The sequence below is a fragment of the Ambystoma mexicanum genome, chromosome 1q, assembly GCF_040938575.1.
Source record: "Ambystoma mexicanum isolate Mex_15411 chromosome 1q, UKY_AmexF1_1, whole genome shotgun sequence".
Lineage (NCBI taxonomy): Eukaryota > Metazoa > Chordata > Amphibia > Caudata > Ambystomatidae > Ambystoma > Ambystoma mexicanum.
Genome location: NC_090922.1, coordinates 43,498,746 through 43,521,549, shown reverse-complemented (window position 1 = coordinate 43,521,549; position 22,804 = coordinate 43,498,746). Strand labels below are relative to the sequence as shown.

At 43.8% G+C, this 22,804-nt stretch overlaps 1 protein-coding gene across 5 annotated transcripts in view; it reads right to left on the bottom strand.

Moving 5' to 3' along the window:
- Positions 1-22,804, bottom strand: part of IST1 (IST1 factor associated with ESCRT-III) — a 615,340-nt gene that overhangs the window by 13,465 nt on the left and 579,071 nt on the right. For all 5 annotated transcript variants that reach the window (XM_069635496.1, XM_069635499.1, XM_069635500.1 and 2 more), the window contains exon 8: positions 7,230-7,343. In XM_069635496.1, the coding sequence (XP_069491597.1) occupies positions 7,230-7,343 (114 nt within the window). The remainder of the gene's footprint in view (positions 1-7,229; positions 7,344-22,804) is intronic.

Sequence of the window (22,804 nt, the reverse complement as noted above, 5' to 3'; positions counted from 1 at the left end):
GTCCCAATAGAAACTTATTGTGGGATGAGACAGGGATGTGTGCTGGCGGCATCCTTCTTACATTTCTATCTGGCCGACTTGTGGGAATTCCTAGGAGCAGCCACCTTTAGCTCACCGAAATTGAGATGCTTCTGTGTTACCTACGCTGACAATATATCACTCTTGGATAGAACGCAGGTGGGGCTACAGAGGCGGCTGGTGAGATTTGAAGAATATGCCAAATTAAACAGGCTGCCAATTAAACCAAAGAAATCCTGCATTATGAACTATAAAGGAGACAGATCTAAATAGAATAATTTCCGATGGGTAATGAATGGTCAACAAATTCAGCTGTGACAAACACTAAATATCTCAAGTTTCTATTGGGGGAACCAACAGAAATTAAGGTGTACAGCGAGGCTCTATGGTCGAAGGGGTGACAATTAGCGGCAGAAATGTCATACATTGCAATAAAATATTGTCGCTTCTCAGTCAGGCCGCTCGTGCAGTTCTATCGGTATCCCTACAAAATAGCCCCACCAAAAATATCATCATACATATGGCCATTTTCTTACCATAGGTGATATTTTTGGGGAGGATATTTTGTGGGAGCGGGGGTTACAGGGGTGTCCCCCGCACATTTTAAAATAATGCAGAGGTTGCAGTGGTGTCTCCCGCAGGGTCCATGGGTCAATATTGCCACAAAAATATGTGGGGGGAATATTAACACATGGAACCGTTCTATTGCTCTAAAGCTATCCCTGTCCTGATGTATGGCTTAGACATCTAGTCCAGGACGGAGTCTTCCGAATTAGAAAAACTTGAAGGCTTGATATGGAGAAAAGCGGTAAGACTACCTAACTGTGTCCTATTACATTCATTCGTTTTGGGTTGGGGTTGACTTCTTTCCTGTCCATTGCTCAGTTGAGGATCATCTTCCTGTTTTCGCGCTCTGAGATCCTTGTGTACGAGCACGATACAAATAAAATATCAATAAGATACTGGTGAGCAGAGAAAGTTCGATCTATAACGCATTATTGAGCCAAATGGAATGTTGGAGTGGGAGGGGCCCAATGGTAGAATTCAAGCAACAGTGCGAAAGTATATTGGGGCAGTATGACGTGTCCTTAGAACTTGTGTGTGAAAATTCAGGTCAGGCTATACAGAAAATTATGGAAAAAGATTGGATTGTGACCTGTGATTAAAGGGTTCAATATAGCCTGAGTAGAGAAATAAACACTGAATGTAAAAAGAAAGGAACATTGCAGAAATATTTGGAACAGTCTCTGTATAGTCGATACAGAGACTAACCAGAGAGATTAAATCAATATGTGAAATACAGAAAACTGTGCAGTGGAACCGCGGTAGAACCCCTTAAACATTTAATGATCAATTGTGAGAACCTCCAGAAGCTAAGAGAAGAGCTTTTCTCCCAATTTGTCTACTCACTGGATTCAGTGTACTTCTGGAGATTCATAATACAATGCTCTACCTCTTCCTTGGTGATTAGAGTTGTCAACTTTTTTAAATTGATTAATATTGTTGACTGAATGAATGAATGATGAACTTGATGAGGGAATGAATACAGGAATGTAAGTAGCAGTAGAATAAAATAATGAATTAATTTATGAATGTGCAATTCTTAATGATTTTTAAGTTATACGATTGTATGAACTGTCTATTTTGAGCAAAATGTAGAAGGTTTGAAATAAACCATTTTGTACAATAAAAACAATAATTTACAATGCACAATTGTATGTATGTCCTACCTTCATGTGCATTCGGGTGGAAATGAATCAGGCGATGCAACGGCACAAAATATTAACATCACAAGATTAGAACAGTGAATACAAAAATAATACAAGAAACCACCAAATATGTTATTTTTCACAATGATTGTGATAATTATTTGGTGAATTGTACACCACTTCATGCAGACAAACTGCTTGTAAGTGCTGTAATAATCGTGTTAGTATCACCAAATCAAAGTACTCAATTTATCAAGCACAGAAGGATGATGATGTAAAATGATCCTGCCTGGGGTTTCAAACTTTTGTCGCATTGCAATGTCCTCTTCCCAAGGCAAGCTCTTTGTGCTTGAGCCAATACATTTGACAGATTCTTTTTCCTGGGAACAAGTCTGGAATTCAGAGGAGATGCAAGTAAGTCGAGATCCGGAAACCCCAATTTATGTAATAGGAGCCACAAAAAGTTGATCTGTAACTCCCATTTGTGGGTGTTAAACCCCAGATAGCTGAACTGGTCCGTATCTGCATTGTTGTCCCCCGGCAGATGGACAGGAGGAGATCCATATGCCCTCTGGCAGGGCCCATTCCCAAACTGACACTGCCTCCATGCACAGGAGGGGGGGGAACATATGCCACCCGTTTAAGTAGAACATCATCGTGGAATTATTGTCGGTCCTGATCAGAAACACCTTGTCCCTGATGAGCGATAGAAAGGCCCTGAGTGCCAGGCCCACTGCCCTGAGTTCGATCAGACTGATATGCAGGAGGGCCTCTGCTCTGGATCATGTGCCATGACTCCAGTAGCCCTCCAGAGTAGGCCCCCAGGAGGAATCCGTCGTCACCACCAGAGTGGTATTTGGCAGGGTGAACAGGGCTCTCACTGCCACATTGCAGTCCAACTGCCACCAGTGAAGATCCGGAAGGAGAGAAGGGGGGGATAGGGATTCTGTCTAACTGCGACCCTGTTTCCTGGTCCCAGTTGGCTGCCAGATGGAGCTGAAGCAGTCTCTTCTTGAGGCAGCTGTGCCGAACTGTGAGCATGGAAGACGCCAACAGGCCTAGATGGTGCTGAAACCACCATGCCAAGGTGGCCGAATTGGCCAGAAAGTTCCTGATAGCCTTGCAGAGGGCCAGGAGCGTTTTCGGCCTTAGGGAACACCCGCTGCACGGCCATGCCCCAGCGCACCCCAAGGAACACCAGGTCTTGGGCAAGAGTCAACTGCGACTTCCGCCGGTTGAGGGAGAACCCCAGTCGGTGAAAAACAACAGCCAGTCGTTGGCAGGAGTGCACCGCCCCCTCCGGCGACTTGACCCTGACCAGCCCGCCGTCCAAGTAGGGGTATTAAGTGATGGCCCTCCAGGCGGAGGAGATCGGCCACCACATTCATGAGTTTTGTGAACACACGAGGGGCCAAATTGAGGCCGAAAGGCAGCACCTTGTACTGGAAGTGGGGCGACATAATCGTGAACTGCAGAAATTTCCGATGCGGCTGGAAGATGGGGACATAAAAGGGTTGCGGGGGTGTCACATGCAGGTGCCATGGGTTAATATTGCCACAAAAAAGGGCACCATTCTTGTATGGCGATATTTTTGCAGGCATATTATCAAATGGAACCACATAAAGGTACGCATTCTTGAGGACTATGGAACACATCCAGTCCCCCTGCGCACAGAGACTCGGCTATGTGTGCTGGGGTAATAATCTTGAAGCGTTCAAGCGGTAAAGATAGGTTGAGGAATGACAGGTCCAGGACTACCCTCAGGCCTCCTGGCTTTTCTTGGGTACCACAAAAATCCTGGAGTAGAAGCCAGGGCCCTATCTGACTGAGGAGCCGAATCTACTGCCCGCATATCCAAAAGAGAGGATCTCCTGCAACCCTATCTGATGCAGAAGAAGAGAAGGAGGTAGAGGAAGAGGAAGACGGAAGCATGAGGAGGCAATCAAAAGAATCCAGGGACTCTTGAAACAAAACTTCCAGCTGTCTGTGAAGAGAGCGAGCCGGCCCCCCTACAGGCAAGCCGGTTTGCGACCGTTACGTCATTGCTTTTTGGCATCTGAGGCGGAAAAAGCCCTGCAATGTCCTCTGCTGCTTCCTCCTGTGGTTGCTGAGGGACCAGTCTGGCCACCGCGGTCCCTAAACCCCTTCAAGCCGCTGAAAGAGCGGGGTCTGAAGTCGGGTTTGCCCTGGGTCTAAGGGAAAGACTTTTGCCCCGGTTTGGTCAGGATGGTGGACTGCGTAGAGGTCTTCTTTTTCGTCAGCTCGTCATCCGTGGACAAATGAAAAAGGTCCGTCCCCTCAAAAGGAAGATCCATGATCCTCTCCTGCCCACAAAGAAGAATTTTGTGGCATGCATCCATGCCGTCCGCCTCATCTCGACCCCATGGAACCGCCTTCTGCTGGCTGTGTAGCTGTGGGAGACCACTCTCTGGAGTGATGTCAGGCAGGAACTCCCTAATTTCTCGCCATAGCTTCTGGTTTGCCGCGGCTAGGAGGGCATCCGCGTTGGCCTGTCGCAAGTGTACAAAAAACACACTGGTTGTGGTCAATCGGTAACCCTATTCTGCACTCCCAGGAGGACATGAAGTCCCAGGTATCTTAGAGGTCTAGAATGATAGATACCCTACCTTGGGTTTCTCATAATAGACCAGTTCTGTAAGTAATTTCTAAGCCAGGAAATTAACCCCAGTTTCTCGATTTATGATTTGCAAACACTTTTCAGATAAGAACCAGATTCTATAGATAAAAATTACTAATAACATTCAAGCAACAACTGTTTGAAGCAAGTCGTTATCCTATAAAGAATACCATCACTCTTCAACGTCTTCCAAAATTATAATCAAATCAAGGCAATAATGATGCATATAGAAATTCATATTTATGCATGTAAACCATATTCATGTTCATGTGTGTAAAACATACACAAAGCAAAACAGTACCAAACAAAGACACTCATTGAGTGAGATTTGTGTTACATTATTTTCACAATTTGGTTTTGCAACCTATAAACATAAGATAGCTAAGATTGTCCAATGGGCTCCTCTTAGAAACTGACCCCGACCCCGGAGATGGCTCCAGTAGACCTAGATCCCTCAGCCAGCAGGCCGGTAGTCGAATCACCCTGTGTGACGACTACTTCCGAAGTGGCTCCAGTAGGCTGGATGCCCTCAGCTATGGAGCTGGTAGTCGTTTTGGATTGTGCTTCAAACCGACTCCTGAAAGTAGAACTCGACGATTCTTTGCACCCTGGTGCAGAAGAGGACGACGAGCTGGATCGCCCCTCCATGGACCGTGTGGAAGAGCCCCATGGCCCCTGGGAAGCCTTACCAGCCTCTGGCCTGTCAGAACCAGAATCCAAGTTCCCCTTCCCAGTGGAAGCCCCCGGAAAGGAGTCTCCGTGCTGAGGGGCCTTGCTAAACAAAGGACCTAGCTTGTCTTGACATGGGGTCCCGGCGACAAACTCTGAGAAGAACGGAAGCTCTTCCTATAGTGAGTGGGAAAGACTGTTCTTCAAGGCGGTGGTCGGGCCCCAGGCCCTCAAGGAAGAGCGCATGGGGGTCAGCGGCTAGAACCGAGCAATCGCAGGATTCGCATCTTGTGAAGCATCCTGCAGCCAGCATGCGCTGGGAGAGGCATGGCACCGAAGGGAGGTGAAGGATTTAAAAAAACAAAGAACGGGGAGCATTCAAAAAGTTGAAATAGTTCCTGCTCCTAGCTGCCAGATCTGACACCATCTGTGTGGAAAAAGAGACTGAGGTGAGGTGCCATAGGGCAGGGTCTCAGGGGCGTTCCCACGCCCGGGGCTGAAGAACACCCCCCGCCCACCGCACGCTATGCTAAATTTAAAGGGGGAAGCTACTTTTTCACTAACAAAGGTTCCGGTACCGACCCCATCTTGGGTGACGCCCACAAGGATGGAGGAAAGGGGACGGGACGTATGAGTAATAAAAGGATCCCTACCAGACCTCAGCCACAATTCTCAAGCTGCAAAGGAGCTGTTTACTGACATGGAAACAGCCTTCTGCAAACACGCATATAATCAGTCCAGCCTCGGGTCCTGGAAGTTGAGAACCAACAGCACCAGATGGAGGATAAACTAGAAGACAGTGAGAACAGGGCACGAAGGAACAAGATCAGGATCTGGGGGATACACAGGGAGGTCTCCAATCAAGATCTGGAGGACTATGCCATTGTACTGTTTCAGTCGATTGCTGGTGACTCCATCAAGACAGACTATTTACGAATTATCAGTAGAGAAAGTCCTTGGTTTCAGATGTACTGACAAAGGTAAATTTCTTCAAGTCAAAAGAACAAATCTTACAAAAGGTAAGGTCGCACAGGGATCTACGCGTCAGAGGTTTGTCCGTTCAACTGTTCCAAGACCTGGCCCCAATAACTATCATTTGTCATTGTCAAATGAAGCCCCTGACTGGGTGGTTACAGGAAAGTCAATACCATATCAGTGGGGGTATCCCTTCAAAATTCTCACCCTTGAGGGGACACAGCACTGATTCTCCTCACTGTGCACCACAGTGGAAACACTTAAAATCCCCCGAACTGAGATACTACTACCGGAGACAGATGATCATTTGGAGTCGCATTCCGAATGGTACAGAGCGAGATCTAGGAAGGAGAAACGCTGACACCTACAACAACGCTCATTGGACAAGAGCGAAATGAGCATATATTTAAATTAACGCACCTGAAGCTCAGACAAAGAGTTAGAGCTCACCACTCGGTCTGCAACGTCATTAGCCCTATAACACACACAACCCCCTTCCCAGGCCAGGGATTCTCCTGATATCAAAGTGCTGATAGAATTTGGGTTCTTTCTTTTGATGAGACATACTCCCCCTTAGTCTGACGGCCACAAACATTTAATTACATAAGCACTCTGGTATGTCTGACTTGCACTATCAATACCACAGGTTTCCCATATGCCCTTCACTCTAGGCCCCACTAACCATCTGTACCAGTTATACTTTATTCAAGAACCAAACACCAAGAGGACCACAAAATGGCAGAAGTGCACTGTACAACACCACTTTACATTACAGATTAAAGAATGGAAGTATTTGAAGGGGTGCAAATATAGAAAAAGAGGACAAGAGAGGGTTCAGGTAAGATGGGGTAACAAAAGAAGTTAGGGGAAAAAGCATAAGGGACAGAGAAATTATTTTTTGGGAAAGAGTTAATTAAGCAAGTAGAAGTAGGAAAAAAGGTAGAGCTGCACATTTGTTAAAAGGCAAGCCGTCTAAGTTCACAAGGAGTATACAGAAATATCCCAATGTCTCAATTGTGGTGCAACTTCGAGACTACTGGGTCCCAAGTGCACTACTTTCCTTCTCCCAGTTCAGAAAGTGTCAGTTAGTGTGAGGATATTAGTCAATTGCAAAATAGAGCGGTGTAAGCTCTGGTGTTAAATATAAAGGAACCTTAGCCTTCCCTGAGCCCTGTTTCCGTTCTCTCCTCTGCTGCATGATGGGAATTTCAGGAACTTACGGACTCATACGTCGGGGGAGTGCTGGGGATCTGGGGTGCCTTGCCACCCATCTGTGGTGGATGAAAGTTTCCAAAGGCCTGGTAAGTACCCACCGGCGCTCCATTAAAAACATCCTAAGTAAGAAAAACATGACAAAAACATTAAACATTTTGTGACTTATTTTGCTTTGATTACTTAAAGGGAATTAAGCATATAGAGCAGAAGAATCCTGCATATCATAAATTGCACTGCATGCAGTTTCACAAAATTTAGCATTAAAGAAGCCGTTAAAGACATGCACATTCTGAACGGCAACTAAAAACATTCAATGGCAATGAAAGTGTCAAAACGTGTACAAACAAGGGTTCCAAACAAAATTCTGCAGGATTACTCTTATGTGTTCTTGTATGCTCCTGGTAGCGACCAAGGCAATTTTCATTATGACTGAATAGTATGCTTGTGTTATTCAAATTACAAGCAAGAAAAAGATCGTATTAATTCGACTTAAGGGGAGAAATTCTTGAGCTATGTTCAATAATACAATCTGTACCACCTGCTACAAATGCAGGGTGATATAACTAATCATTTCCACATGATCAAAAGATAATTATCCATTAACAAAGGCTAATGGTGTTTTCCTTTTCTCTAAAGGAGAATGTGCGGCTTGCAATTCTGTCCTTACACAGTATTAGAAGGCCCTTGTGCCAGAATGTACATGGTCAGGTTGGGATTATCAGAACCAGGTTGTTCTCCCAGGTCTAGACCATACAAGGCATAGAAGCACAAACCGCCTGATTCTTAATGCATTTGTATTTATTTGGTTCTGAAAGCATATTGCATGAAACTGTGTGCCGATTAGGAAACTGAAAATAAACTTCAACTGATCTAGGCAAACAAAATGATATGATAAATTCAGTTATAGTGCATGGCACCACAGTATTTTCCCATTTTGTAGAGCTGTAGTTAGTCGGTGTTACATTACTGAAAAGTACTTAATCAATCTCAGGACCTGGCAGGGGTGGCACCTGGGGTTTGCTGGTTATACACAGGTTGTCAGTCTAGAAAAATGGATGACTCTCATGATTGATGGCAAAACGTATTTTGGTGGACGTGGGCCAACCGTCTCATGCACGATACGATAGAAAAACAGGTTTCCGAGTTTACCAATGAACAGCCATTTTGATGTAACAAGGATTGCCATTTTGTTTTCTAACAATTGCTCATTCCTTTCTGTTCTTATTGCTTCGCAGCACATTTTCTGCTTACACTGCTCGACTGTTAATATTGTTGTCTGAACGTTAAAGGACAAGGCCGCAGGGCCGAGAGGCTAATAAGAGTTAGTTGAAACACAACCTAGGCAGCGCCAGGAAGTAATGCCCGGCTCCCTCCAGAATGTAGCCTTGAAGCAGAGCCACAGGGCATTTAATCATTTCACAGCTGCCAGCCAGTCTTGTTATATGGTAGAATATGTTAGAATAAAGCAGCTAAAGGCTTGAATTATGCTCTTCTTACGGCCCCCCTTTACCGAGCCCTGTAGAGCGTGTCGGCTCCCAGGACACGAATAGCACCTCATAGATAGCAAGGTCTGGAATGTGACTCTTCCCCCGTATGCAGCTCGCTTCCAAGAACAGAAGCACTGTGTTCTGTTCAACAACTAAAAGATGCCTCTGCACTTGCAAAATTGCATATTGTTACTAGAATAGATATTTGAAGGTGTCATAATTGTCAAAAGTGTCCATCATCACACCGAGTTCAAAGAAACCCAATAAAGGGGGATGTTAAACATGTCATCGCTGATTGTATGATATGCATTTTGTATATATGTAACTGATGTACGTAATTCACTCTCTTGCGTCCCTCAAGGTCTAGAGATACACATCGCGGGGCATGAGACCGAGTTGGCCAACTGAGACTATTTGCTTTGCAATAAACCCTAGCTTTGGGAATACAACCTCGTGTCTGGCTTATCTATCCTGTGTGGTGACTTGCCTTGTTTCCATAGACGTAAGGGACCCGTAGGGGCCCCTTTCAAGGTCACATCAGAAAACAAAAAACTTTAACTATTTGAATAGTTAGAATAATAAAACATAGCTGTGGCATTTCTCCTTATCCACAAAAAACACTTTTATTTGGGCCCATCAAATTATTAAAAAATGTTCACCGAACTAGCATTTATTAGTTTTTGAGATATTTAATATCATCCTTCGACAGGCCTCGGTTGCTCCATTTCCCCTATGTAGTTTTTATTGAAGGCATGCACATCATCAGATACATGTGCAGTGCCAATGCTGGCGTTTATAGTCTGTTTTGCTAAGTGGCCGGTTGGTAACAAATACTCAATTCAAGAAAATACATTATGTGGTGGGGAGTAAAATGTGTTTATGTTGAATGAGCCGTTCGCCAAACAACCTGCAGGTCAAAATCCCCCTCAAGTTCAGTTACAGCAATCTTGTTTTTTCTATTTTCCAATCTAATCAGGGAGGGCTTGTATGTCCAGGTCCCCAACACACTATTAAGGTCTCCCCCTAATAGCATGTGTGATGTATTGTAGATCTACTGTGTATAATTGACATTTAGCATGTACACATTAACCAATATTTGCATTAAAGTATTGAACTTCAGAAGGAATATTTGATATCTGCCCCCTCATCCAATAGAGTCTTTAAAACATCCTCTTTCATTGTTTGATGTATTGAAGTTGTCAGACCTCTTGTGATCCTTGCATAAGGAATATGGCAGACTATGCATATCCCTTCTTAATTTAGAGGCCTGCTCTTCCACTAAAAATGTCTCTTGTTAAAGTGTCACATCCACCCTGGCGGTCTTAAGGTAGGTCATTTTTATTTTCCTCTTTATGGGCAGAACAGGTCGCAGATGTTCCAAGACACACGCTACCGTTCTGATTAGACAAACAGCCAGGATCAGAAGAGAAAGGGAAGGTAGGCAAGAGCACAGGGAAAGTGAATTAAAATCCTTAGAATAGGATTTGCACAGGAGAAAACGTATAGCTGAAAATAAAAAAATTGCCAGGTGCAAATATGAACTAACTCTACTCACAGAAAAATCATAAAAATATATTAAAAATGAAGGCGAGGTGTACTTATTGGTAAGGAGAGCAGTTGCACTGCCCCAGAGTCTCTAGAGTGACAGAAGTCAGAGGCCAAGCAAAGAAAATGGCCCATCAGAAGAAGGGCCTCAAAGGAAAAACCTAACTGGTGCTGCTGTGGAAACCTTTAAGCCTTTTTTGGTTCTTACTTCCAAAAGTGCCCTGCCGGCAGAAGGGGCATCAGAGAACCCTAAGAAACCCAAAAGCGGTAACTCGCCATCAAGTCCATCGACAGTACACATACAACGGTGTCTCGCTCGTGTGACCACTTTGAACAAGTGTATCAACAGTGATGAATGCACTCAGCATGGGTCAGTCCCCGTTAACAGGATACCCGTTAATGGCCTCGCCAATGTCCAAGCCAGCATTTAAGTCCTTAATGACGATGGCTGCCTGTCATCGGACTCCACACCTCCATTAATGAGTCAATCATCCATGAAACAGCAGTCGGCAATGTTGTTCATGGGACCTTCGTCCGCCGGAATGGCATCCACGGGTCATCACCTGAGAAACCGTTCATGGGGGAAAATCGACATGGAGAGAGACCAATTTCTACAGTTTCAATCCATAAGACAAGCAAGGGTTCCCAGGAGCTATGTTAAAAGCTAACACGGCCTCACATATCTGAATCCCCAGTGGTGCCAACAGTGATAATGCAGAAGGAGAGTCCAACTCCTCTGGGGTATGGGTGGCAGAGGTGCATGCTCATAAAAAGGACAGCACCTTGGTTTCGTCTTCAGATTCTGGCAGAGAAGACCAAATCCAGGTAAAAGCTATCGCACACAACCTCCTCCTCCCTCTCTAGTTATTGGTTCATGAATACCAGAAGGAAAAGGAAAATCCGTAAGGGCACTGCTCAAGCCTAAGGGATCAGATACACAAATAACAAGTTTTGACGGAAACTCCACTATCCCCACCCATCCTTCAGGGCCGTGGTAAACCATAGGATTCCTACAATGCGACAAAGCCAGAAAGGAAAGGTTTCCACAGTAGCACTAAAAGGGCAAGAGTAAAAGGTGTGGGGGCGAAGGAACGCCTGACTGCAGGAGGCTACCCCACAAAGTGTTATGCCCATGTCACTGGGAGGCTAACCCACCGGCTTCACCAGGGGCAAAAGAATACCACCATTAAATGGTTACGACACACCTTGGAAATTATGTCCACTCTGCCCCACAAGTCCCCTTCTCTGATTGAAGCAACAGTGGTAGGATCCCTTGCTCCAAATGTTGATCAAGCTGGTCATTCAGCTGGTGCCACAAGAACAAAATGAGAGTGTTGTATTCTTGATATTTCCTCTTTAAAAAAAACATGAACAAGAAGTGTTGACACATATTGGTCACACAGGAGGCTAAAAAGCACAACAACAAGCAATACTTTTGGATGACCTCGCTGCAAACGTAGTTACCCTGCCAAAGGAAAAATCCATTCTTTGCCACTACCACCAGAGTATTTACAAAGTGATTTGCTCCCATGTCTGCATGGTTGAGACGGCAAGGAATCACAATCTTTCCTTATCTAGATGATTGACTGGTCAAGGCCCCTTTTTACCGGCAAGCCACAAGACCTATTTGGCTGTCCATACAGATTCTGGAAGATCTGGGCTTTACTGTCAACTACAACAAGCAGGTACTTCAACCAACTCAGAAGATAATTTTCCTAGGTGGTGACAAACTTTACTATCTCAAAGGTGCAGTCATTACAAGAAAGGAGGCAGGCACAATTTGTGAAGGTCCTGAACCCTAAAGTCAGGACCTCTTGCACAGTAAGACATTTCTCTCTCTCCCAGGCAGCATACCCTCCTGAATATTACTTGTTCCGCAGTGCTGCCCACGGATGCAACAGTTCCAACAGATACTTCAAAACTAGTGGCAGCAAACAGCGTGGGACTGGGATCAGGGCATAGCCCAGGGGATACTTTCAGGAACCCGTTACGGTGGTGGGAATGTCCAGCCAACCTATCTTGTGGGACTTCCATTTCAGGAACAGGAATGTCTGCCACATAAGAACAGACGCACATCTAGGGGAACTGACAACAAGGGACCTATAGTCAGAAAAAATAGAGAGCGTCTCAAATGTTTTGGAAGCAATGGCAGTTTTCTTTGCCCTTCAGACTTTTCGGATAGATGATTGTCCGTGAAGCTTCAAATGGACAACAAATACATGGTGCTGCCTGCTATCCGCAGAAGCACAACATCTATGGAGACTGGAGAATCAACACGCCATATACAGAAGGGAAGAATACGTTCCGGGAGTGGTATACACACTGGCAAATTCGCTCAGCAGGAGCTTATCACTATCCCACAAATTGAAACTAAAGAGCAAAGTACTCCACCAGATATTTCCGATGTGGATAACACCCAGGATGCACAACTTTGCAACAGCAGCCAACACCAGTGTCAGTCCTTTGCTAACCGTTTCCCCCAATGGGGCTCAGAAAAGGGGTCATTTTCAGTTATGTGGAAAGGGAAGAACTATTATGCGCACCCTCGAATTCTGCTGATACACAGGTGATCAACTGAATCAGGATTACTTTGTGTGAAATCATTCTGATAGCCCCACAGTGGCTGAGGCAGATCTGGTTACCTGGATCAACCACACTTATCAATCTAAACGCCATACAACCTTCCAGTCACGCCGGATCGGCTGACCAGGGAGAAGGGGAAGATTGGTCACCATGCTCCCGCATTGCCTTCTGATTTCCCTTGCAAGACAAACCCGGAGCAGTGGTAATCCAGTTACAGCACATCCTATGTCACACCTAGAAATTCCCTAAAAAGCAGGTTAAAGTCCGACTTTCTGTCCTCACCAAGAAGAGTCCGGGGGGGGCAGGCAATGGGGGGAATGCATAATCTTGCAGAGCAGTGTACTCTGTTACCCAGCTGTTACCAAGAAGTATGAGCCTTTTTGTTATAATGCTGCTGGAAGGGAATATTATACTCTACAATGAACCTGAGGGATTTGGTGGAGAGGACGAGTTGAGTAGTGAACTAATAGAAGCGCATTTCATTCAACCGTCCTTGGATGGTTTCCTGTTTGGATGGATGGCCGAGGAGAACATCCGTTTTGGTTAGGTTGAGCTTTAGGTATGCACATCCACATTTCAATGGTGGCAAGGCATTTCCAGAGGTGTTTGTCATGTAATCTGTTTCCTCCGAGGTGCAGGTGTCTGTGGATTGTTGTAGAGAGAATATTGGATCATCAAGGAGTGAACGTAGCACATACATAAACCGGCTGAAAATCACTGGGGAACAGTATTGAGCGCTGTGGAACTCTGCAGGTAACCAGGCAGTGGTCGTACCTTAAGGTGCATATCGGAACAGGTTTGAGTCTATGTGATATGTAAGAGGAGAACCAATTCCCCTCTTCTTATGAGAACCATACCTGAAAAGCTTATTCTTTGCAAATGAAGGCTAATCAGAGCTTGGTGGTTGACTGCAACAAAGGCAGATGGTCCAGATAACGAGAGACCCATGAACTGGAGAAGATTGTCAATCACCTGCGTAGTAGCTGTTTCTGTGCTGCATCTGAGACATAATCCAGATTGATAAACCTGGAACAAGTTGTGCGGCTGATCGAGTTGATTGACTACGGTCTTCTCAATGGTTTTACCAATAAGTGGGAGGCTGGTAATTAGCCCATAGTCCGCAAGGCCCTCTAGGTCCAAAGTGGAACCAGCATGCCTGGGTGGACCAAGGGTTACCTGCCTTCTGTCTGTGCGTGACATTGCCAAAGCATTGGACAATCAACCAAACAACACTCAACATCCTAACCCTATGCATGGCGTTCGATCGCATCCTACTGGTTGGTTTGCAACATACCTGCATTCAAATCTTTTTGGGGTATCCAGTCACTATTTGCTGTCCTGTGTGGTACATCAAAAGGTAATTTCAGCACAACCTCAGGTCCTCACAAGAACAATGGCTTGCATTGCCAAGAGTGATACAGCTAATGCAGATGGCAGTGGTAAACTGTATACATCCCGGTAACATAACTCTCAGCTTGTGCAGCGGACAGAGACATGGGTCCACTGCTCGCCAAGCCTAACCAGGAAGTTACCCCTCACGGCATTTCAGTAAGAGGAATACCCCCCCCCCCCATGGCCTCACTTTTGAAACTAAACAACCCAGCGAAATCCCTGTCGTAACTTTAAGAAAGTGCTCACTCAAGATATCAAAGACTGTCTAACCTCAATTATGGGCAGCACATCAAACATGGATTCAGCGAACTGCCTTGCGTCCCCTTTCTCCAACAATTGTACAAAAATGCTGGATAAAATCGCCCCTCTAAAGCCTATGTTTGTACGGGATAAAATAGGGCACCATAAATGGTTTACACCTGAGCTCACTGTCCTGAGAAAGCACAAGCCCCAACTTGAATCTCGTTGGCTTAAACACCGAACAGAGGAAAAGAGAACCACCTGGATGGAGGCTGATAAAACATACAAAGTCAAAATTGCTGACACCAAAAGAATTTCTTCAATTCCCTAATCAGCCAATCCTCTAATTGCACGGGAGAACTTTTTAAGATTATGAAATCCTTAGAGAAACCAAAGGCCCTCCAAACTACCTTCCTGCCTACCAATCAGGACTGTGCTCTTGTCCAGGCTGCTTTTGAGGCCAAAATCATCAATGCAGGGGACAAAATTAATAAATCTTTGGGGTCCACTGAAATACCCAATAACCTTCAGACATTTGATGCTGGGTTTTCTGAACATCCAGCGTTTTCATTATCACCAATCTCCATAATGGACATGCATAAAATGCTTTTGTCTTTGCATCCAACATCATGTTCAGAAAAAATTCTCTCGCCTAAATTAATCCTCAAACATAGTGAATTGTTTTCCCCCTTCTTCACCAGATTTGTTAATGCATCTTTCAAAGACTGATCGGTCCCGGATTGAATTAAGGCTGTTACGGTTACTCATCTCCTCAAAAAACCCAGCCTAGATCCAAAAGGACCCGGCCAATCTTAGACCCATTACAAACTGCAATTTCCTCCTCAAAATCCTAGATACATTGGCCACCTCTCAAAGTGGGATCCAATGGTATCCTGCACTGCAGGCAATCAGGGTTTTGACCCTCTCACAGTACAGAGACTGCTCTGGTCGATTTACAGTCCCATATGTTGAAGATCATGGACGAAGGAAAAGCTGGGCTGTTGGTCTTGTTGGACCTGTCAGCAGCTTTCGATTTAGTGGACCATGATCGCCTCTTGCATTCATTATGGCACCATGGACACTGTTCTAAATAGGTCACTGACTGCTTCCACTCTTTTCTAATTAATCGAGGGTCAAGGATCCGGTGGGGCTCTGCATTTTCCACATCAGCACCCTCTCTGTGTGGGGTTCTGCAGGGAGCATGCCTTTCACTGGTTTTGTTCAACCCATATATCCAGCCACTTAGCTCGCTCCTTGACGACCTGGATATATTGTCCACAAATTATGCTGACGACACCCAATTAGTCTTGGAAATTAGCGGCGACCACATTTGCGGCAGCCACCTTAGCCAGGGTCTACGACCAAATCGAGGCATGGATGTCAAACAACTGGCTCTGTTTAAATGGCAGCAAAACTGAACTCGGTCTTCGGTTCACCGCAGGCCCTGGCTAAACTAAGTGTGGATTACAAAAAAATGTAATTTGGGAATAGGGTCATTGAAGTGCAAAACAAGGTTAAAACCCGGGGCTTTCAGTTGGAGGCACCCATGAATGTGGATGCTTATGTCAATTAGGTAAGCCAAAAGTGTAGCTATCATCTTCGGCTTCTTAGAAACATCTTTCCTTTCATCACAGAAAATAACTGTGCAACCATTGCCCAAGCAAACATTCTGTGGAGGCTTGACTACTGCAACTTGCTACTGATGGGAGCCGCATCCTCTAACCTAAAGAAATGCCAAGTACTTCAAAATGACTCTGTGCGCGTGGTTAAAAAGATCACAAGAAGGGTCAACATCTCCAACCACCGGAGGGAAATCCAGTGGCTCCCGATACAGGAGCTCATAACTTTCAAAGCTTGTACCTTGATCCACCAGTGCAGCTTTGGAGAGGTGCTGTCATATCTAAAACATTTGACCCCCTGTTATATCCCAAATAGAGTGCTACGCTCTTCGAACCAACAGCAGTTGCTCTACCCCAGCTTCAAAAGGTAGATCCTTCCCTACAAGAGCGGCTAAGTTCTAGAATTCACTGCCTCTTGCCCTCTGATTTGAAATCCTTTCGAAAATCTTTAAAAACTAATCTTTTTAATTAATTTGTATTGACCCCGGCCTGAAATTGTATCCTCAAAACCGATTCGTTTCGGTCCATACCATCTAGGGCCCACTTGCCTTGTTTCTTTATGTTTGTTCTTAGTGTGTAAGTGTTGAGCCCCGATGCCTGTGGACTTTCGGCGCACTATACAAATAAATAAACACAAATAAATAACATAATAATGCTAGGAACTCGTGCCCTCTTGAGTATGACTTAACAGGTGAAGAACACTTGGACCTTGCTCTAAGATGCACATCAACAATGTGCCTGTAATGGACAAGCAAGACCCATTTCTTTTGTTGGACCGTCCTTCAGGTAGATTCAAATAGTTGTTCATAATTTTTTTATTGTTAACTGTTTTGTTTCCACCACTGACTAAAAAGAATTACACATTTACAAGTCACAGACATCCATAGCAGTCAGGCTGCTTTCTGCAAAAACTCTTTAACAGCTCCTAAATAATAAGTCTTGAAAAATCAAGCTCACTATTTTACTATAAGGTGGGAAGTCCTCTTCAGAAGTGTAGAGAGGTCTGTAGTAGGTTAGAAAACTTTTTTTTTAGGTCAGAAACTCTCCTGGACATTCTTAAATGTAGAACACTCCTTAGAATTCCCAGTCTTTACTGGAAAATCAAAATGCACAATAACCTATGACCTGGGGTACAGATAAGATTTTCTAGTGGGAATATTGTTTACTTAATTTATTTTGAAGTTGGCAATAAAATTACTTTTAAGGAGCGAAACAGCAATTTACATTCACAATAGCAGTATTTTTTGAAGAGTGAGATGAATTACTTTGATGCAAACCATGGTCTTATCCCATCTTCATTACTGCTGTTTCTTTTAGGTTTGTCTTCCAATATATGCTCTTCTTCCATTATGTTCTAGTTTTCATACAGCAGTTAAATTGTTTTTAGCCTTCCATTCTCTTCTCGTTTCACTCTTTATCTTGCTCATCACCGTTGGTTGCCGAGTCAGCAATGTTTTGAATATCAGTCTGTTACTATTTTAAACTATTCATGCTCTGGTGCCTTCGTACCACTGTTCGCTAATCTCTCTGGATCATCCCTCTAGAAATATCCGATATCCATCACAATTTCTGTTGTCTGTTCCTCGTCCTCCTTGGTTGTCTTCAAGTTTTTGGTCTTTTCAACTTCTTCATCTAAGCTCTGCAATTCTTTACCTCGCGATATTCACTCTTCTTCTTCTCTTGCTCCGTTTAAGAACGTTTTAAAAATCATTTACTACAATCTGACTTTCCTTAAGACCTTGTCCTTGGTGGATGTTTTTTTATTCCATCTATCTATTCAATATCTTGTACTGTGATTATCAGTTTTTTAAAGTGCTTTGGATAAAAGCACTATACAAGGACAATTAAATAAATCATAAATATACTGTAACTCTAAAAACAGCTATAGCATTATAACCCATACTTTTTTGTATGTATTAATTCATGCAAATTAAAATATGGCTTTTAACCTTAAAGTACTGCTTCAGATCAGGCAGTACAAATATTATAGCTCCTTCCTGTGGCACTGTTATGCTGGTACCACAAACCCAAACATATCTGTGGAGCAGTGAGAGGAGAAGCAGGTTTATATGTCTATTTCCTATTTTTAGTTGGCTTTTTCCGGTTATGAAGTAAATGTTTTTTTACGGCCACTTGTATGTAGGGCTGAGCACGATTTAACAAGAAATCAAAGTCTCCCTGTGCTTTTGCATTGATCATTCTCCTGACATCAAGGACATGTCATAAATCAAGTTGTAAGGTTGACTACCGACAACGACCAGAAACAGTTGAATCTCATGTTACTGGGAGGTTCACAACCAATAAAGATTGGAGCAAGAAGTCTACATTGACTGACTTCTTGAGACTATCCTGGCATGGAATAGCCTCCTCCCTCAATATGTCACATGGATTGATGGGGTCTTCGTCAATTTGGTTTAATGCTGCTATGAAAATAGACAATAAAACTATATTTTAGCCTGACCGGTTTATGGCTGGGATTGAGACAATCAATTACCTATTTGAAAAAGGTTCATGGCTATTATTTCAAGGATTAAAGACAAAATTTGGCAAAGTTGTCGATATGGAGAATACAGGAAACTCAGGTTTGCTGTGAACTTGGAAAAGTTCGACTCATCTGACCTGTTGAACATTAAGAAATCCATGGGAGGTCAGGATCATCTGGCTTCAAAGGTGTATACATTACTACATACAAATTCAAAAAGGAAATGACAAGCTGTTGCAATCCTAGTTGTTATGTCTGGAGGAAGAGATGGCACCTCAACGTTGGGAAGCGTTATGCAAAAATATCCCAAGAATGTCTATGAACATTTGTGAAAAGAACACGACAAATTACAATTTTAAACAGAGTTTTCTGGACTCAGATCGCTTATATAGTCAAGGGCTTAACTCCACTGATGCATGCTGGGGCTGTAGTCATTCGAGAGATACTCTTGGACATATATTCTCTGGGAATGTCAAAGAGTAAGGTTATTTTGTTCTGAGATCACAGAAGTGATGAATAAGGTACTGGACGACGAAAGAGAATTTGGTTTTTAAACAATGATTCTAGGAGAAGACACAGATCTGGAAGATTTGTCATATCATCAAAAAACCTGGATTTGGAAGGCATAGCCGACAACAGAAAAAAATGAATAGTACGCAGCTGGAAATTGACTGAGGCAACTCCAAAAAGACTTGTGGATGTCAGAAATGTTCTCAATCTGCAATGTTGAAAGAGTTATGTTGAACATGCAAAAAAAAAGGAAAAGTTGTTTGATAAACTCTGGAATGACTTCTTAAACATGCTTTAAAAATAACTATTTTAGAGGATGTATTAGACAGGGGACAGCCAAAGAAATTAAGATAAGTCTACATTTTATATAGATATTTTAATTATACTGTTTGCACATTGCAATCTATGGCATTTGTTGGATGTCTAAAGTTATATGCTGAATGTATTATGTTATCTGCATGTTCCTTTTTTTTTCCTCGCTTGTATTGATGTTAACTATTGAGGTGTTATAATGGCAACTCATGTATTGTTTTTCGAAATGAGAATAAATTGGTTGCAACAAAAAAAAAAGAAACATGAAGAATGTATTTGTTCAGTCACTGGACAACTATGGGATTAGGAGAGCAAGTGTCTATCACACTATGTATTGGAGAGTTTATGTATAATGCAAGGAGAATATTTTGCTAGTATCCACCTCTGTTGTAAAGGGGGCAATAAAGAGCCCTAACAACAAAAGCTGACCCTTGAAAAAAGGTGGTGAGCTGACTATGTAAAGAAAGGGAAAGGGTAAGAAGCAGAAGAAATGTCTTATTAGACTATTATGTACTTGGTGTATCCATCCAAAATGACAACTTACCATCTATTAAAACACTGCATCAGTGACCCCCCTCACTGAGTTTATTTAGACTGCTGTCCCAGGGGAAGTTGTAGGGGATCCTGAATAATTTAGATGCAAGCCTTTACTATAAAAACAGATCAACCTGTTCCAGATGCTTCTTAGCCCCTTCAGCCTTCATCAGACGGACACAGGGGCAGAATGGGTATTTCATTATTTTAGGGTAATCCAGTTGTAGGCTCAATGTGACAAACAGTACACTTTCTGGTGCATGGGATTCAATAAGTTCCCTGTCCCCAAGCGTTACAGTAAACAGTGCGAGTCAATGCTACCATATTGCTCAAGCTTTACTGCTCGGGAAACCATGGAGAGGAATTTAATAACTACTCATACCACCATCGGTAAGGCAGTCATAAGCATCAAGGTGTTTGTATCCTTAATGTTTTCCAAACGCATGTGTCGCAAACAGTCATATGATTGTTCATGCACACCTATGGCACAACCATGCACAAATGGCATCCTCTTGTTACAGTGCTTGAACGTCCAACTTGTTGTGAAAACAAACCTATACCCACAAAAAAAGTAAAACCTCTCAAATCCATTGTTTTTATTTTTAACCTTATTCATCTCATGTAAGCACCTTTTTAAAATGTAACTTTGCACTGTGTGTACTGTAAGGGACTCAGGGTGGCAACAGTAAAGACAGACACGTGATCACAGTTAAGGGTGTTTATTAAACTGAGTGTGCAGGTTGGAAAAACACCTAACCTAACCCTAAAGCTAGGATGGGAGCAAGCTACTACTATCAAATGAAAAACAAGGCAGTCCTAGTGGCGTCTTGTCAAATAAAGGGCATATACTAAGAAAAACCTATTACAAGTCCTTACGCTCAATACAAAAAGGGTATGGGATAGGATTCACAAGCAGGAAAAGCACAAATGATAAGTCAGGATGAAGTAACCAGGGGTCTCTCTTCCCCACGTTTTGAGCAAGGGACAAGGTGGGACTCCTAAGCACAGCACCCTCTCGACCATTGCCAGCATGAGACAACAGTTCAGTTCTCAGCTACCAGGACCGTCGATGGCCAAGTCTCTTTTCTCTTAAAAGTATCTTGCCTTTTTTGAAATTGACAAAGTCGGAACACTATTGAATTAGTTATGTATATGTGTTACACAGCTATGACTCTACGATTTGTACACTGCATATGCCCTCGAATACATAAAACTGGTTAAAAGTGTCTTGCCTTCGAGGACCTGATGTATTCAGAATAATAAACAAAACGTTCCTTTCTGTATGCACGTTGGGTGATGACTTTTCACCCGTGGATCCCCCTATTATGGGTCTCAGATCCTAAACAAGTTCTTGAACGTCATTTCCGCTCCGTCGGGTTCACTATCACTTTTCTTGCATTCACGAGTCTTAATGTCTTTTTAAACAGCTCACTGTGGACTTCCCTCTGCCGGGTTCACTCATGTCAACACAATGTTCATGGGGACTTTAGAATTTGCCCCTTTCCATCGGCATCCCTCTGCCGGGTTCACGCTACACACAATTTCCTCGACTTTCCTATGAGTCAAGATTCACTTCCCTCAGCTTTTCAACTTCGGCCGGTCAAAGACTTTCGACTGCAGAGAGGATTTTACTAGACCCCTGTATGACCACTTTCTCGCCCTATTCCCAAGGCCTTCTGGTAACGGTAGTTTCAACAATAGGGTAATCGCCCAGAGTCTCTCGAGTGAGCACCCAGTGCCTGACTCCTCTGCAACTGGTTTTCCCCTTTATGTTCACAGTTCTTTGAACTTTCCTTAACTTGATACTTGTGATTTTCATTCAACACAGTTCGGTTTCTTATCTACTCTCCCCTCGACTCACTGGCTGTGATGAACCGCTTCTTTGGAGTCAAGGCCGGTACCACGGTGGCAAGCGTCACTCCCTGGTTTGGTTATAAGCAAAGGAGGGCCCTGTGTACCGTTGACATCTGCTGCAACACATGCTGGCTATTGTCCGCGGTCTTACAATTACTTCCACTGAGGCTTCATGAGCTTGGGTCAGAAAGGCCAAAATCGCTTCTTTCCTAGTCACCCTTTCGGTTCTTGCCGCCTTTCTCCGTCTCTTGAACAGCCGTACTTGGATAGCTGAGTCGTCGTGTGGTATGCATTGCTCGTCCTGTGTTCTCATGCTCCAACTTTTATCCCTGTGGGAAAGGGCCGTCGGGTGTGTGTGTGATTCTGTTCAATTACCTGACCCTTGTATTGGGACATGTCAGGCAAACAGCTCTGATGTTAGTCCGTTGTCTTTCGCGGTGTGCGAAAGTGTTTGTGTCAGAAAGGGGGGGGTAGTGTTTTGGAATATCCTATGTGGTAGAAGATGGGGAAAAGGTGTTGCAAGAAGGGGGATACCGTGTCTCACCCGTGGGTGTCCCACTTCCACTCCCTGAGGAACGCCCATCCAGGTGATCCTCCCTCACTGGTCCAACCCCAGGAACTGTATCCAACCAACAGCGATGGCTGTGTCCTGGCCACCTGTATGACAGATCTCCGGGGACTAATTAGGGTGACACCTTCAGGTTTCTCACAGTACTTTTACTTTATCGTTTAACCCTTCCATCTCGATTCCAAAAGTAATGCATCAAACAGTTCTCGACTCACCATTTCAATTTCCTATTTTTTGGCCAAACAACGCCTTTACAGGGTTATTTTCAGTCAAATACAAAATATTCACTTATTTCAGGTAAGTAATTTCACTCAACCCAGTCCTTAGGATTGTCCTAGGAAAGAATCCTTGCCCAGGCTTCCACCGACCAAAGTCAGGAAAGAGTGAATTAGGCACAGGACTTTGCACTTATTTAACCCTATGGAGGGCACATTTCTCTGGAGACCACTGCTGG